The sequence below is a fragment of the Harmonia axyridis genome, chromosome 1 (assembly GCF_914767665.1).
Source record: "Harmonia axyridis chromosome 1, icHarAxyr1.1, whole genome shotgun sequence".
Lineage (NCBI taxonomy): Eukaryota > Metazoa > Arthropoda > Insecta > Coleoptera > Coccinellidae > Harmonia > Harmonia axyridis.
In genome coordinates this window covers 39,573,324-39,591,894 of record NC_059501.1, presented here as the reverse complement: position 1 = coordinate 39,591,894, position 18,571 = coordinate 39,573,324, and the positions used below count along the sequence as shown (strand labels likewise).

At 35.3% G+C, this 18,571-nt stretch overlaps 1 protein-coding gene across 3 annotated transcripts in view; it reads right to left on the bottom strand.

Moving 5' to 3' along the window:
- The window catches only part of LOC123671364 (zinc finger protein 609), a 141,672-nt gene that overhangs the window by 44,457 nt on the left and 78,644 nt on the right, over window positions 1-18,571 (bottom strand). For all 3 annotated transcript variants that reach the window (XM_045605155.1, XM_045605153.1, XM_045605154.1), the window contains 2 exons: window positions 16,604-16,924; window positions 10,602-11,360 (listed from right to left, as the gene is read on the bottom strand). In XM_045605155.1, coding sequence (XP_045461111.1) covers window positions 10,602-11,360; window positions 16,604-16,840 — 996 coding nt within the window. In that variant the 5' untranslated portion in view covers window positions 16,841-16,924. The remainder of the gene's footprint in view (window positions 1-10,601; window positions 11,361-16,603; window positions 16,925-18,571) is intronic.

Sequence of the window (18,571 nt, the reverse complement as noted above, 5' to 3'; positions counted from 1 at the left end):
CAAACGTGCGTGGAACTGAAATATTTCAGCACGATATTGTTGTACAATGCATGGCAGAATGAATTTGCTCGAGAATTAGAGATACATTTGTTGTAATACCCATTAATATATATAATTCATAACTTGATTTACATAGTTTAAAATTAAACAGTGGTACTACCCAAATGAAGATGTGTTATAAATAATACAATGAACAAATATCATGTAATGTTTACAAGCAGATTCGAACAGTGAAAAAAAAAAACAACCGTACCTTCTTTCTCTTCATGAGTATATAATTTCGATAGTGCACTTAAACCATGTGTTTCATCACATTCACATAATTCCCAAGGTTGGTATTCCAATCACTAAATAACTCCACCGAAAAACGACCACTAACTGAAATATATTTTGTAGGGAACACATCACTGTTCACAACGACACAACCGAAGTTCCTCTCAGGTAGAATGTTTCTGATCTTTGGCAGTCCCTTCCCATACAAATGAAGAAGAAAATTATATTTATTCTTCGGAATGGTTACTGGCGTGCTAAGCTATTTCAAACGAGGGGATTTTACAACTCATTGTTCAAATGCGAAAGCCAATTCATAGGGTGCCAATGACCTTTTTCAAATCAACTCAGAAAAGATTAGTCAAATGTGTTTGTTTTTCTCAATTTAGTACTAGGAATTGAGTCGTAAATGGAGGAAATGGTTCAAATGAAAACGAATATTTCATAAAATAAAAATTGAGCGCAGGCGTGAAGTTAAAATCTTTTGCACGATTTAAGTTTTTCACTAAATTTCAAATCTACAATTTACCTTCGATATTCAATATATAGTTACTCAATTCTGTCTTTTAAACACAAATGTAAATTAAAAAAAAAAACATGAAACATGTTATGAAAACATAGATAGATTCAAGATAATTTCATTCATCATTTTTGAAAAGTTTTCGGAAACGAAAAACTATAATAAATCCTAACTTCGAAACAAAAACTCGATTTTCGCCTTTTGTGCCTTCAAGTTCCTATCAGAGGATATAAATTCAATGTGTTTTATTTCTATTTCTTATTCATTTAACAATAACACCATTCTAAAGCATAGGCCAATTACAGAATGAGAAAATAAATATACAAGAAATTAAACTTGAAAGTCATGTAGTCATGACAGATACGATAAGTTATCGTATCTGTCAACACATATTTTGTTATCGTCGATAACAAAATATGTGTTGGAAAAAAATACACAAATAATGTCAAAAGTTCACTTCCAAAAACATTGAAATTAGGAACAAGAGTAGCAAATCTTCCCCCTGCGCGAACAAAAAATTATATTATTTAATGGTTTTTGAAAGCTGACAGCTTCGGTGAAGTGATAGGCGATTTATTTTCACTTATCCTGGTCAAAACAGCCGTGTCTTCCACTTTATAATTCTCGAAATGTTTTTTATTGTGATTGATTCGTAGGATTATTTCGTTTTCAGGCCGATTGATATTCAACATTTTCAGTTCACTGATGCATCGTATCTTTGATTACAAAAATAATCGACATAGTCGAAGTACGAGGATGACGTCACCGTGAAAACATCGCAAAATAAAAATATGAGAATTCATCATTCTCGCTTCCTGCAAAATACTAACTTAGAATTCATATAATGTAGACCAAATTATTTCGAACACTGCTACATGTTTCCCTCTTCTCTCAAAGCGATGACGATGTTGGGAATGTAATTTTAATCTATTTATGATAAACAGGAATACATACAGGATAATCCCAGAAACAGTATTCGCTTAAATAGTATGCCATATCATGCAAAAAAACAACCCAATAATCTCAAAATACATTCAACTAATGGGATTTTTATCTCTGTTACTCGCATTAGATATAGGTATATTTCTCGGTATATTTTATCGGTAACGTGTATTTGCCAATACTATATTATAAATCGGCACCACATCATGGTAGGAGATTTCGATTTTATCATACCTAAATTAATATAATGAATATTTTCAAACTTGTTAATTAGTCATAAAGCATTTGTGATTAGTTTCATGATCAATTACCAGGTACTAAATATTTTCAAACAAATGAACCATAAACACAGATTTGACAAACTCTGATAAATATTACAATATATCCTTCCCTTCTTTCTCACTGAATGCCTGAAGCTTCCGAATGAAAACTAGTTTTTATCCTTATTTATTATAGGAAGTCTACTACCTGAATTTCAAGTTTCAAAGCATATTTATGATTTCTGAAAAACCATTTTGGGTATTGATTATAGTATAGGGTAGGAATTCTGTGTTTATTTAATCAAAACTTGGAGATTAACGTTAGGTCTCGCGTTAGATATTATGTTTTTTTACTCTCCTTCCTTTTCTGTTGATGTATTTTCAGCCTTATAAGCTGTAATAGCTTCAGTTTTATTGCTTTGAGTTGAATAATAAAACTTATAGGTGAAGGCATTCATCCGTGTCGAATTTCTAAAGGATCGTACTTGTTAAAGCAGATGATTATTTTCAGTAAGCTCCACTCGACACTATGGAGGACATAGATGAACTGTCTCGTTTTCCAAAATCGAATCTCTCAGTGAGGAAACTACGACACATGGAAGATGCAGATGGAGGTTATGTTGGTAAAAAACGACCCATGGGCGTATGTTAACTGTAAAAGTCCCAAACCCAAATTGAAAGAAAACGAAGAAAATTACAGAAAAAAATTGGAAATTTGGTTGAAGAATGATGGTGGAACGAAGTATTTATCAATCCAAAGGTTCTGCTAAAAAAGCTACACTCTTAAAACAGCTCACACTGCAAGGCATGTTGGAAAGTTACGATGTGCGTGAACATGTCAACAGATTTTTCGATGCAGTGGACAAATTGAAAGTGATGGATGTGGAAATAAACCCTGATTTATTGTCAATCATGTTGCTATACACTGTGTCCCTAAAGTATGGAACAAATTCATTTTTTGCTAAACAGACCATTTTAAGAAATAATCCTGAAACAGATCGATTTTTATTTTAATTTACCGTATTTCAAAATAATAATCTAATATACAGGGTGAATTACTTTATAGTAATGACGTTACCGTCATTTTTCTTCAAATGGAACACCCCCATTTTGTCTCAATTTTCCGACTACTCTAGCTGAGCTGATTCCAAAAATGTATCACATGTTGATTTCAATTGGTACCGGGTCGATAAAAATGCAATAGTTTTGCGTGTAGGTGTAGTTGAAGTGTAGGTATTTCGATATAGTATATTCTAAAACAATAATGAGCACCTATTCCAACACGAATGCGAAATTCGAAAACGAGCGACGAAGGAGCGAGTTTTGGAACGCAGGTGTGTTGGAATTGCCTTCTGCAACGAGTATTAGACGATATTTTCTCTATTTCAGTCAAGTTTTGTGAAATATTGTCGAAATTCAATGAAAAATTCAAATTATACATCCTAGTCACATTTGTATTATATGTTGGCATTTGGTGTGACAGTTACGAAAATTGACAGATTTCGGAATTTTAATTGGAATCGTACGTTTCGAATTTTGAAATAATTCACAATTACGCATTCAATTCGTGAATTATGTCTGACGAAGTCGATTTAACACCACCAGAATTAAGAGAAATTCCGAATAATGTCGCAAATCATTTCACTTAATCCAAATTATATTATATTGACAATTGATGTGTGTTGAATTTTGACAGGACTAGAAGTCTGTGTAGACAACCACAAAACGAAAAATATAACTCAAAACACTGCTGTAATGAGTTCATTACAGCACTGTTTTTAGAACTGTAATGAACTCATTACCATACTGTAATAGAGAAATATGTTTTACTCAACGGTTGAAATAATTTTGAGCAATTCAAAATGTTAAGAAAATGATGAAAACTAATAGAAACACAAGATTTTCATTTTAAATCCGTAGCGTCAAAGCAACCGTTAAAAACAAATTCCCATCTTATCAATTTCTTTCTCCCCATTCGGATTAAAATCTGATCGAGAACTCGACAGAAATTCACTTCCTTTCGGCAGAGAAGGTCTTCTTTGTGACGTTACAATTTTCAGAGGGAAAATACGTTCCGTGGAGCAATAAAGTTTTTCATCCGATCGGAACGGAAAAGGAATGGAGACAAGGGGTCGAGGGAGAGGAGGGGGAAGCGCATAAAAAGCGGGGGAAAAGGAGACGAGCGCGTCCTTCCGCCATCGGAGGGGTGAAAAATTCCCCGAGTAGCGAGGGGATGCCGGTCTATCGATCGCGACCCATTCAGTTCACCGCACCCACTTGACATCGCGAGCTTTCGCAATTCCCGATACGCCCCTTACACCCACTCCTCGTCCCCCACCCGTCATCTCGTTCCGAGCGAGGGTGTTCAAATTATTCGCAACGGGGGATTACTGTACTTTAATTGATTCACGAACTCATCTAACAGAGCTTTTGAAGATGGTCGCCTTCTCCCTGCGTCAGATTTTTTCATTTCCAATTGATCTAGGGTTGTCTCGCAGTGACGTGATTCATTACCACGGAAGAAAATGAAAATCAGAGAATATTTATTTCTCTAATTCTGTGGTTATTCCGTTCATTCTTCCACATCTTCTAGAACAAAATCGTGCGAGAATATATCAGAAACGCACAGTTTTCATGGTTATATTTTATTATTCTATGTTGGTACTCCGAACTTTCCGCCACGGCTTTATCTGTCAATTCATCAATTTGCCTTAAAGAAATCAGTTCTGCCAACCAACATTTTTCAATGCAAAAACCACTTTTATGGAAATTTTTCATTAATTTCAATGAAAATGCAATGAATTAGAGAAAATAATGTATAATACTCGTACAGAAGGCTCATTCTACCACTCGTTCATTCCAAAACTCGCCACTTCGTGGCTCGTTTTTGAATTTTGAACTCGTGGAAGAATATCAATGCCTTCTGCACTTGTATTATAAATAACTATTATAATAAAAGTGCAGAAGGCATTGTCATTCTTTCACGAGTACAATATTTGAAAACTAATCCGGAAGTGGCGAGTTTTTGAATGAGCCTTCCGTACGAATGTTATACATTATTTCTCTCTAATTCACTTCATTTTCTTTTAAATTAATGGAATAATTCCATAAATATTGTTTAGAGATTTTCGCTTTGAAAAATGTTGGTTGGCAGAACGGTTTTCTGTATCACAAATTTGACAGATAATAAGTGGCAGGAGAGTTCCCAGTACCGAAATATAATAATAAAATACATATAACCATGAAATCAATGCGAATCTGAATGAATGTTTAAGGATTAAGGATTGAAGCAGTGATTCCCAAAGTGGACCCCCGGGGATCCACGGTGGACTCGAAAGGGGTTCATGGTTAAGAATAAATGGGGTTATTATATTGGCCCTTTTTGGCAAGAAAGGAATCCTTTTCTTCACGCATTCTCTATGACTACAAAACATAACCTCATCCTGTTGTGTCATTTCCATCACACGTTTTTCTGTACCACACAAACTTTTTTCATTAAAATTATCATATTTGAAATTAAGGACCTTCATTTACTTTCACTTTATACATAAAACTTCAATTCAATTTAAATTCAACAAATCTATGAAATATTACCAAATGCGGACAATAAATCCCTAGTTCTCAGAGCAGCGATCCCTAGGAAATTTAAAACTTACGAATAAAAAAAAATTTCTGTAAAAGACGGTCCGAATATGTTTATGAAACCGGAGGCACTTTCAAGCTCTAATAAAACGGTCTTTACCAATGCGACTTGAACTGTTTTGTTCACAGTTTTTACAAAACATCACACCAACATAAGTTGTAAAATTACTGATATATGACGAATTGGTTAAAAACTGATTGTTTTTCTTACGACATATTGAACACTGGGAAGTTCCCTTTTCAAAATCGGACAACAAAGGACTAAACATGGTTTAAAATGGCTTTTTGTTTGGGTGAATTATTTTTCTTACCTATTTTGTTGATGTCAGCAATTGGGATGAATAATTTCTCCAAATACTACATTCTATGGGGGGTTGGGTAGATAATAGGCAATGAAAGCTGTTTGGGATTTGCCAAATATATTTTCGAAGTATGGTTCTATTAGATTTGTTCATGATTTTGAAAACAAATATGGATATGAAACAGAAAATGACTAAAATATGCACTTTGACACAAGTATGTTTTTGATTTATCAATAATTTCTGAGAAGTAAGGATTTCTGAAAACATAACAATGGAACAAAAAAACAAAGGACAGCAAAAATAGGTACCTACCTAGTGAACAACGTGTCAATGCCAATAACCATTTCATGTACCGGTTTATATTTATATAGCCCCTAGCTTCTAATCCGTTTCAGAGCAAGTACTGACACTTGACAATTATTATTTTTGGGGAACTAAGATGAATAGTTTTATATTGATTGGTTGCAATACCCCATCACTCACTCAATATTATAGGATCTTATCTCGTTATTTTTATAGCAGAACAGAAACCTCGGAAAAAAGTATTTCATGAATAAATGTGATGTTAAGATTAAATTGCTTTTTTTTGTTGAATTGTTATTTATTTCAACGTGATTATTTTCACTGGGCCCATTCAATGAATTTGCCAGGGGCTGCCGAGTCCCAATAGCACCTTTATAAGTAAGGTAAGTCTTGGTCTGATCTGTAAAATTTGCAGAGGTAACCTATTTTTATGAAAATGTTCCACAATTTTGTTTTAACTTGTCATTGTAAAACTATCAATTTAAAGAACAAATGATTTGGATATGGTGGTTTAAGAGCAGAATTGTAAATTGGTTCTAATATGATAACAATCATAGATTATAGATTATTACCACACCGAGATGCACATTTTCAATTCAATATGTTTGCCCTCTCGCATTCAATTAAATAGTATACCCATATGGCCATATACTTAAAACCCGAATGAAAGTAGGTCTATTTTTGTCTATTTTGACGCTTATTTCTGTACTGATTTCTGACAGAGCTGAAAAACCTTGAAGTTGTTTCTAGAATGAATATCAAATTTTCTGGAAAATATAATTATTCAATATATAAGAATTATAAAAATCTATTATACCTACACTGTTTTAGACAGTTTCTAATAAGGGTCATGCCGCGTCAAATCAATAACAGATCGGCTTGCTTTTTACATTTCAGCGGATAGTTCGGTTTAAGCCCATGCTTGACTAATTCGTCAAAAATAGGCCTGAAGGCAAATGCCTTTTAAACTCGAAACGTCATGCTCAGACATGAAAAAGTTTTAGTGTGATAAGAGGTTAACAAATTTCACGCCCACTTATTCGGAAAGATAATACATTTTTATGGTCCATTCGAACCGAACGCCTAGGGCCAAGACCGAGGCCAAGACCCTAGAAACTATCTGTAGGACAAAATTTGACATGTTCCAAATGGTTGAAATACCACTATACCTTCAACCCGGGTCTGCCTTAGGGTAGATTTGTAAGGATGAAACCCTGAACCTTGTTTTTATTTGAGCTTAGCAAAACAAATTATGTAATGACGAACTGAGAAAAGTAACAGTTGCACAACTATAAAGAGGATAACATTGATTTATGGAAACGACATATCATTATGTTTATGAAAAAAAATGAAAAAACTATAATAAACACGAAGATCTTTAGATGAGATGAATTTTTCAAGTCAGGAAGTTCAACAATCTTTCAACATCAGAAAGGAAACAAAAATAAAATAAATTACATATTGAATGAAATCTGACAACTAAGTATGCAAACTGAAGTTGTAGTAACTAATACTGCAATAAACAGAATCGTTCCACGGATTATATTCTGTGGATTAGAGTGTGGTTACTTCAACTGGAGTAGAATTTTATATTCATATACTTATAATAAGTTGAAAAAACTAAAAAATACAAATCCAAATCGAAGCCTGTCCAGTTCCTAAGATGAATTCGTCTTATAACTTGAGAGCTAGAAATTGATCATACCGGGAAAATAAATTACCTGCAATCTTGAGAAATGAGCACCGTTGAAAATAATAAAATCATCGGAACTTGTATTAATTGCTCTCTGAACGACCCAAGTCTATGCTCCATCGCTGGTAACGACCAATAAAAATAAACGGAGAAATATAAAAATATCAATAAACACAAGAGCGTCGACATTTGAAGGCGATATTCTGTCGAAATGATGTCGTAAACCATCGAAGTTTACTACATTCCATATTCCCCAGTTTAAAACGACCGTTGGTCCCCATAAAAGCTAGAATGATTTATATGAACGTTTTCCGAACTCGCCCTGGGTTTTCCAACGTATATATTTTAATCACATAGGAATTTGATCCAAACGGCAGTGGAATGAAGGTTCCAAGTTGCCAAAAATGACATATCAGTGACATTGACATTATGACATACCTACAACATACCTAGTGTTGATAAAATTCAGGAAAAGAACAACTTGGATTCAGGAGCTCATTCATTAAATCACCTATAGGACCCCACAGAACTGTTGTAATATATGAGAAATGTTCGATCCATCCGCATGCAAAGTTTAACACAATACTCAACTGAAATTGTAGCTACACTAGATTATTACCCATTCAGTTAAAAGCAAAAAGCTCTCACCAGTGGTGATTCCAACTAATTTATCATCGATTGATACGTTTATAATAGGTATCTACTCCTCCCTTCCAATTACGTAGCAATCGATAATGATTATCCGCCTTTGATTGGTCAATTTAATGTTCCCTTTTTTGTAATTTGCTCATAACCTCATTTCTTCCTGTACTCCACTAGCTATATTCGAAGTCAATGAAGAAAAGAATTTCGAATTTTTTAATGCTACACGTTTTTACAACGTACAGCAATCGTGCGGAAATCATCGAAGAAGGTGTATATTACACTTATTGCACGAGTTCAGTTCAGTGAGTGCAATTTGCTGTTCTACATCGAGTCGAAAACTTTCATATCGAACAGAACTGTTTTAATATTCTGTTATCAACACGAATTTTACACGGAGCTTGAAATTGGTGTCCAAAAAAATACCTCAAAATCTCAAACTGAGCGGACTAAAATATTGGGCATGTATTTCTCTGATGCGATCAGCTTGAAATTCTGCACGAAACATTTTTTTTTTCGATATTAATCTTGAATTTTTCTCTGGTTCTGATGATGCGATCAACATGAAACTTTGCATGATACCTACTTGAAATTGTTATTTCTATCGAATAAGTAGTTTTAAAATAAAATTTCGTGTAGCAGCACGGACAGAATAGAATTTGACTACGAATTCAAAATTTTATCTCGATCGAATCTTTAGTTTGGAAATTATCAGGGAGCCAAAATTTCCAACAACAAAATTCGAAAACAGATACAGATACACGATACAGATACACGATACAGATATCGTGACGAAATGATAAGGTCGCGCTGTGTTCGGGGCACGATCACCAAAAAAGAAATGAAATCCTAACACATATTTTATGCAAAATGAATAGTTTATTGAGCGCTCCTTGTCTGAATATATTATTTAGTCACGATGCGATGTCTGTAATTTTCGATGACAAAAAAATAATTCCTGAACGAAAAGATTTGAAAACACTTTTTCAAGACTATCAGCAAACTTGACCCTCGACTTGACCATTCTTAGGTCATTCTTAGATGTTCATTTGATCATGTTGATTAGAACTTAGGAAAAGTCATTCAATCAGCTAGTAGGAATACACTCATGTGTTTGTGCGCTCTAATTGGATGGAAAGTGTCAATGCTAATGTGATGAATAGTGGCTAAAGCTAGTATTGTGTGATCATGCACATGATCTTTTTCTAGGTTTCCTTAATGCCCCATAAAACGCCTGGTGTTTTGATTGTTCCGTTGCCCTAATGATGTATTCATTGCCATAATAATAAATAACAATACCGATGAAAATCTATGCATTAGGCCGGTTCTGCTTTGGATCCGTTTCCTTTCTATAATACTCGATGACGACCGTAAAGAGAAATTAAACCACAGGGTGGTTCAGATGGGGCTCCCGATATCGGTCTAGAAGGGAAGGTCGACAAACTACCACATCGAAAGAAACACAACCAATATAGGCATCATCATTTGATTTAATTTCCCTTTAAGGTTGTCAACGGATCGAATCGAGGATCCAATTTAGGTCCAGCCTTATGTGAAAATCTGGATTATTGGTTATTGCAAGATTAGCCGTAGTAAATACAACAAAGACAAAACCTGAACAATGTCCTGACTAGTAAACAACATGGTTTCACTGAAGAGAAAAGCACAGACACAGCAATTTTTGAATTCCTTCAATGTGAGCACTTTCTTTGGAAAGAGGTGAGATCCCTGCAGGACTATTCGTAGACTTCTCTAAAGCCTTCGATAGCGTCGATCATAGGGCGTTCCGCAGGGGCCAATATTGGGTCCCATTTTATTCATACTCTACATAAATGATTTATCTAATATTTTTCAAACGAAAGAAGAAAGTCAGCCACTGCAGATTAAACTGACAGCCGAAGATGTTGTAGATACCTCATTTCATGCTGACGATAACATTATAGTATCTTTCAAGGTTATTGGAAGGTTTATGACCCTTTTAACAACATCTATGTTTATAATCGAGAAATGGTGTGATTGAAACCTACCTTAACTTCGCTCTTCATCTTCTTGGCAGGTGGCGAGGAAGCATCGTTTCTATCTTCACCTACAGCAGAAGACGACGGCGGGTTCTGGATGACCGGAGTTGAGGAAGCCACCTTCGCCTGTTCCGGCTTGGCAGCCGATCCTTGAGCAGTCGCAGCGGCAGGGCTCGGTGGGGGCCCCGGAGAGGGTCCGGTGTTCGCGCACTGCGGAGGCCCGGGCCCCGTACTGGCCGGAAAAACAGGTCTAGGGGGCCCCGGCTGAGGGGCGCCCACCCGCACCATACCGTTCATTTCGGAAATCGCACTTGGATTTTGGCTAGTCACACCACCGACTTTCGGCAAGTTCTGCGACGGTGTTTTCTCGTTGTTGGTATGCTTGTCGCGCGCCTTGTCGCGCCTATGTCCGCTCGAACCCCGTTTGCTGTTGCCGCCGGAAATATTGTTCGCACTCGGCGTACCCGTCTGTTGCCCGCTGGCGCCACTATTCGAAGAAACACTAGAATGTTTCACTTGGGGGCCACTACTGCTCCCGCCCCCCTTCATGTTATCACCGGTATCAGAAACGCCGTTTTGTTCGTTGCTCTTCACAATCTCGTGCTTTGCCTCTGACGTCTTGGTGCCGGGTTTCGTTCGTTTTATCTTCATCTTCAATCCTTTATCTACGGTCGCCGAATGCTCGACCGCCATCTTAGCCGTCGCTGCCTTCGTGGCTTGGATACCGGCCGCGTTGGCCGCCATAGGTGTTGATTCTACTGTTTTTTCCTTGGTAAAAGATAAATTAATTAAATCGATCTATTTTTGGTGATCAGTTGTATAAAACGTAAAGCCGCGTCCGAACGTGTGTTACCGAACGTCGAAACACAACAATTTATAAGATGAAGCCCTTATTCCAACTATAAAGTCTCTCACGATCATTACAAATGCTTTGATCTAACCGTTAAGAAGGAAGAACACCAAGTGACATTCTCGTGATCTGTCAATATTTGCCTTGAGAAGAGGGGGTATAGGCAAAATTATGTGCGATGTTGTCGGAAAGATTAAAAGATCAGTAAAAGTTAGGGTAAACATATAGAATAGGTATATGACCTTGACACCCTCGAATCCGGTATGTCAAAATGTCAGGTACGTTGCCAGTTCGAAAAATTGATCAGGTAGTTAAAGTAAAGTAAGAAATATTTCAGCAATTCTCACCATCGGTCGCGACGGTTATAATAATATCTCTATCTCTAAATATTTATTCTGATTCTGAATATGATTGTTAATGCTACAAAAAAAATCATGCTGCAGCCAAGGTGTTAATGGAAATGCATTGGCTACTGACAAAACTAAAAATGGAGGTGTTAAAAAAATACATTCTTATATCCACATGATAATTGATTCACGTATATAATTTTCTAAGCCAAATGTAATTAATTATGCATCTTTTTTTGAATAAGACGGAGCACTTGTCAGCAGAGGTGAAGGTTTTCTTTGCTTAGTTCTTGCCTTCTTAAGCTTTACCAACAAAGTGATTAAAATATTCTAATAAATTTTCTGAAATAAATGTTTAATTTTAAGAAATTTATTGAAAACTAGTTGCTCCTAATTGAATGGTAGTAATATATCATCATCAACCAGCCCTCTGCTTGTCATAAACTTACCCTAATAATAACGAATGCTATGTTCAATCTGGCAACGTAGCTGCCAATTTGACGTAGAAAATTGGACGTCTTTCGAGGGTCTCGATGTCATATACCTATTCTACATGTTTACCAAAGTTAGGAATATTACAATAGTTCTAACTTTCCTACAAAAAATATGAGTATTTTTAAAAATTTGCACAAAATAAGCGTTTTTCTTGAGGTTTCTCTTTCGAATCAATTTCATCAATTCTCTTGCGAAAAACGAAAAGTTCCCAAAATTATTATTTTTCATTTCGTAAATTAAAACTATTGAAATACTACAATACAGATTAAATTTGAAGGAATTATGTCAAAACCTCATCAAAATAGATTGGTAATAAATTTGTAAGAAGAAATGCCTCTTATTTCGTATTGAACTGAGTAGTCACGTGGTGGAGTTCCCTCTTAATAGTTAATAGGGGAATTCACAGTTTGAATTATTGGTATAATCAGTAGTAGAGTTCAGCGGTAGAGTTCATTATTATTCCTATTCCGTGAATAGAGTTACCCTACCATAATGGATATAGTAGAGTATTTCAGAAAAAAGTATGCCAGTGAACTCTACTAATAATTATACCAATGTAACTTGGACGCAGCTAAACATCAAGCAAATATGTTTCATCGGAAATAAATAGCCATCCAAAGAATTATTTAATAACCTTGAAATGTAGGCAACATAGTTACATGTTACAAATTGTTTGAAAGTTCTGTAGGTTAGGTAATTTTTCAGACACGCCCCTCAACTCAAGAACGAATAATAGTTATTCATAATAGAAGAACAGAAAGCATTGATACTCTTCCACGAGTTCAAAATTCAAAAAGGAGCCAAAGAGTGGTCGATGTTTTTAATGATTGAGGGTAGAATGAGCCTTATGTACAGGGTGGGCAAATAAGTGAGGTAAGCGGCTATATCTCAGGATCCACTCATCGTAGAGACTTGCGGTAAAAATTTTTACCACTAAAGTGAACAAGAGAACACACTGGAAATTGTTTTGAAGTTCATACCTCTACCGCTAGGGGACGTAAAAGCTACCGTCAAGTAGAAAAATGAATTTTACTCGAAAATGTTTTATATGAAGTTGAAGAAAAAATATCATCACTGTAATCCTTGGAAAATTCTCTATCTTTTTGAATTGTCACTTTCGATTTTACGACATCAAATAAGGGTAGGTGAAAGGGAGAAATCTGACTGATTGAAACGCCTGTAACTTCAGTTTGGCTCAACATTTTCGAGCAAACTAGATCTCGTCTGAAAGATAATATCTTGTTGATTGAGGACAAAATATAGTCATGATAAATTTGTTTTTGCTGCTTTCGATAGGGGGCGCTAAGTCAGAAGTTCATTGTTTTGTTCATTTTACTGCGAAATTTTAAATGCAATGATACGATTTTCTAAACAGAAACAGAAATTTTATCAAATTTGCATGAAAACACCTGAAGGTCGCAAAGCGATAATTTCATGCGTTCTGAAGTTATGGCCGAAAGAAGATATTCTTCAACTGATGCACTGCGAAAAACCAAAGTGTGCCTTCAGGTGCTGACATAAACAGAAATCCCATCAAATTTGTATGAAAAAACTAAAAGGTCCCAAAGCAATAGCTGCAGGCGTTCTGGAGTTATGGCCGAAAGAAGACACAATTTAGTTTTTCAGTGCATCAGTTGAAGAATATCTTTTTCCGTGCATAACTCCAGAACGCCTGCAGCTATCGCTTTGCGACCTTTTAGTTTTTTCATACAAATTTGATGGGATTTCTGTTTTTGTCAGCACCTGAAGGCACACTTTGGTTTTTCGCAGTGCATCAGTTGAAGAATATCTTCTTTCGGCCATAACTTCAGAACGCATGAAATTATCGCTTTGCGACCTTCGTATCATTGCATTTAAAATTTCGCAGTAAAATGAACAAAACAATGAACTTCTGACTTAGCGCCCCCTATCGAAAGCAGCAAAAACAAATTCATCATAACTATATTTTGTCCTCAATCAACAAGATAATATCTTTCAGACGAGATCTAGTTTGCTCGAAAATGTTGAGCCAAACTGAAGTTACAGGCTTTTCAATCAGTCAGATTTCTCCCTTTCACCTACCCTTATTTGATGTCGTAAAATCGAAAGTGACAATTCAAAAAAATAGAGAATTTTCCAAGGATTACAGTGATGATATTTTTTCTTCAACTTCATATGAAACATTTTCGAGTAAAATTCATTTTTCTTCTCGACGGTAGCTTTTACGCCCCCTAGCGGTAGAGGTATGAACTTCAAAATAATTTCCAGTGTGTTTTCTGGTACACTTTAGTGGTAAAATTCTTTACCGCAAATCTCTACGATGAGTGGATCCTGAGATAGAGCCGCTTACCTCGCTTATTTGCCCAAGTATTATACATTATTTTTCTGCACTTTACTGAATTTTTATTGAAATTAATGGAATATGTCCATAAATATCTTCTAGTGATTTTTGCATTGAAAAATGTGGGTTGACTGAACAGTCTTCTGTATCATAAATTTGACAAATTATACTAGCTAAATCCTTGGCATGAGAGTGCCGAGTACCAACATATAATGATGAAAAATAACCATAAATCTTTACGAATCTGCTATATTTTCGAACGATTTTGTTCTGCAAGATGTGGCAGAATGAACGGATTAGCTACAGTATTAGTGAAAAGTATATATGATCTGCTGCCTGATATCTTATTATTTCGAAAAAAGAGATCGGGATTTCTTGAACATGATATAAGTTTTTCTCGAGATGATCCTAATGAGCATTGAATTTGTACATAGGTATATCGTAATTTACATTGATACGGATAAGCATAGGGAATTCTGAGACGGATAAAGTTTGCACTCATATAAAACAATTACGGAATGCGAAAAGCCAATGAAAAAAGTGTAATAAAAACTCGAATAGAAAAACAACCGCTATATAAAATACACTTTGTTCTTTTCCCAACAAGCAACGCTGCCTAAGCTCTCATTGTGTGCATATTTTCTATTGTAACTTGTCCTAGTTTCCAAAGAATTCATCGACGAACGTTGTAAAATTACCATACATGGCATTTATGATGCAGCAGGTTCAACATGAACAACGCCTATATCTCCAGAAGTCAGTCAACTAACGCTTGAAAATCAACAATAACTATGAATCAGCGATAACTGGATGTTGATGCGAGAGTATTGCATTGAATGAGCGAGCATAAATTATAAACACGATTGCATACACTGTGTCCGTAAAGTATGGAACAAATTCATTTTTAGCTAAACCGACCATTTTAAGAAATAATCCTGAAACACGTCGATGTTTTATTTTTATTTAGCGTATTTCAACATAATAATCTAATATACAGGGTGAATTATTTTCGAGTAATGACGTCACCGTCATTTTTTTAAATGGAACACCCCCATTTCGTCTCAATTTTCCGATTACTCTAGCTGAGATGATCCAAAAAATGTATCACATGTTGATTCCAATTGGTACAGGGTGGACAAAAATACAATAGTTTTGTGTGTGCTCATAAAGTAACGCGTAATATTCTTTATTAGTTAAATTAACAATATTATCAAAAATACTTATTGTCTAGCGGCAATTGGTTTGAATGTAACACCCTGTTATTTGTTACATTTTTAGATTGATATATTATATGATTAATCTAAAAATCTAGCAAGCTACAGGGTGTTACATTCAAACCAATTGCCGCTAGACAATAAATATTTTTGATAATATTGTTAATTTAACTAATAAAGAATGTTAAGCGCTACTTTAATGGGCACACACAAAGCTATTGTATTTTTGTCCACCCTGTACCAATTGGAATCAACATGTGATACATTTTTTGGATCATCTCAGCTAGAGTAATCGGAAAATCGAGACAAAATGGGGGTGTTCCATTCAAAAAAAAAATGACGGTAACGTCATTACTCGAAAGTAATTCACCCTGTATATTAGATTAAAAAAGAGAGAATATTGTGATTTATTTTGATTTTTTTGTGTTTTTGCGGGCTTATTGTATGAAATAGGGATTATTGTATGAAATAGGTTATTTTGTATTTTTTTTGTATTTTGTTACTAACAACTAAGATTATTGAGGTGCATTTTTTTTATATAAGGAAGAGTGGAAGATTGGCTTTGGCCGAACTCTATTCCTTTTGACTAACCTGCCAGGTTGAAGGATGCAGCCAATAAACATTATTATGATTATGATTATTATTTTAAAATACGATAAATTAAAATAAAAAATCGACGTGTTTCAAGATAATCTCCTAAAATGGTCTGTTTAGCTAAAAATGAATTTGTTCCATACTTAACGGACACAGTGTATAATAATAATTATGGACGTAATTTCTCTTACCGTTGTCTTCTCTATATCCGCATCCAGATCGATGATGAGATCGCCTATTCCTATATCCCACTCGTTGTCATCGTACTCGAAGTTTCCGGGGGCGGGTGGGGCAGTTTGGCCGGCGGTCTGGCTCGTGTCCGGCTTGGCAGCTGGCTGGCTTCCCGTCGCTCTGCCGCTGCTGGAGTCCGCCACCCTCGGTCGGTGGCCCGCTTCCTGGACCGAGCTCGATCTCATTGGGGCCGCCATGCCACCCGGCTGGTGGTGGTGCTCGAGGCCCCGCCGCCGAGAACTGGCTCCGCGGCGACACCCACCACACACTGCATCTTATGTCTGAAAACGAAAATGGAAACTTTAGAATGAGTTGGAATTCCGCATGGGCCTTTCTTGGGCCTTTTTAATCGATTCATGAAAACAATGTTTTAATATTTTGAATATTATGTTTCATTTGTTTTCGAAAGTTGATAAAAGACAACTAATGCGTGTAAGTGATCCTCAAAATGAAAAGAGTTCCGAGAATTGGTCAATACAACAAAAAAAAAAAAGGTAATCCTCAAGGGTAATATAGCATATTGCTAAATAGTCGACTATTTTTTGGTAGCACCTAAATTTCAACTGTATTTCATTAGAATTTGACTCGACATAATTTTAGCGTTATGTCGAATCAAAATTATGAATTCCTACAAAAGAAATTTAGCTGGAATCAAAATAAAATCTTATTGATCAAGATCGTGTATTCATGAAGATCATTTCTCAAATCCAATTCTCGGTAATCTTGCTAAATCTAAAAGTAGATTTGTGTATACATTGTGCGCACAGTATATTTTTAAATCCCGCTGATTTTTGCACTTCTTGCAAATCCATTGACATCCGTCGGACAGTATCCTCGAAAAATTCAGTAAAAATCACTTGGGTTTCAAGATTTTAGAAAATCAGAAAAAAAATACAACGTTTGATATCTTTTGGGTAGCAAGACTCCAAATGAAGGAATTTTTTCAATATGTTTTTCGAATGGTATTTCAGGATCGATGTGCTATCGAATGAACATAATAATTTTTTGGGACGTATGCATAGAGTTTTTTAACAAAGATCTAACCCAAATTTCATGTATTGCGTATTTGTTTCGTAAGATTAAGGGCCAGTGTCATAATCCATCCGAAAAGACTCCCCTTGGTAAAGACCGTTTCATTAGTAAGTCGCCTTCATATAGAGCTTGAAAGTGGCTCCGGTTTCATGAACATATTCTTCTTTTACAGAAAGCTTTATTTTATTCTTAGTGTTAAATTTCCTAGGGTTGACAACTCTGAGAACTTGTGATTTATTGTTCGCATTTGGTAATATTTCATAGAAATTGAATTCAAATTTTGTGTATGAAGTGAAAGTAAATAAAGTTGAATGAATTGAAAATATGATAATTTTAACAAGAAAGTTTTGTGGTAGAGAAAAACGTGTGATGGGAATGACACAGCAAATGTTTTGTAGTCCTAGAGCATGCGTGCGCATTTCTTGCCATAAAGGGTCAATATCGGGACTTCATACCTTTTTCTCATCTCAAAATTAGTTTATGAAAAACGTTTCATTTGTAAAGGAAACTTCTCATGGAAAACTCGTTCACGGAACTGGCTCTAACGTGGTTTGGTAATCTGACTTTCAAATCGATAAAAAACATTCCTCTTGTTTTCTTTCATTATTACAACCCACAATTATGAAATCTTTATTTTTTAGTTGATTTCAAATTTGAACACTTTTGTAGTTTGGAAAAAAAGCTCTTGGTCCATTGTAATAGGAATTCATTTTGTATTGACTTCTGGAAATACAGTGATTCATAGTTTATACCATTTTTCAATCTCAATGAAACAGCCTGCATACCCTCCATATACGAGTACACGCTCTGTTGGATATTTATTATGATTTTGAATTCGATATTGAGAATGTATTAGATGCTCGATTAGATGTCCTAGAATAGGAAGATATGTAATA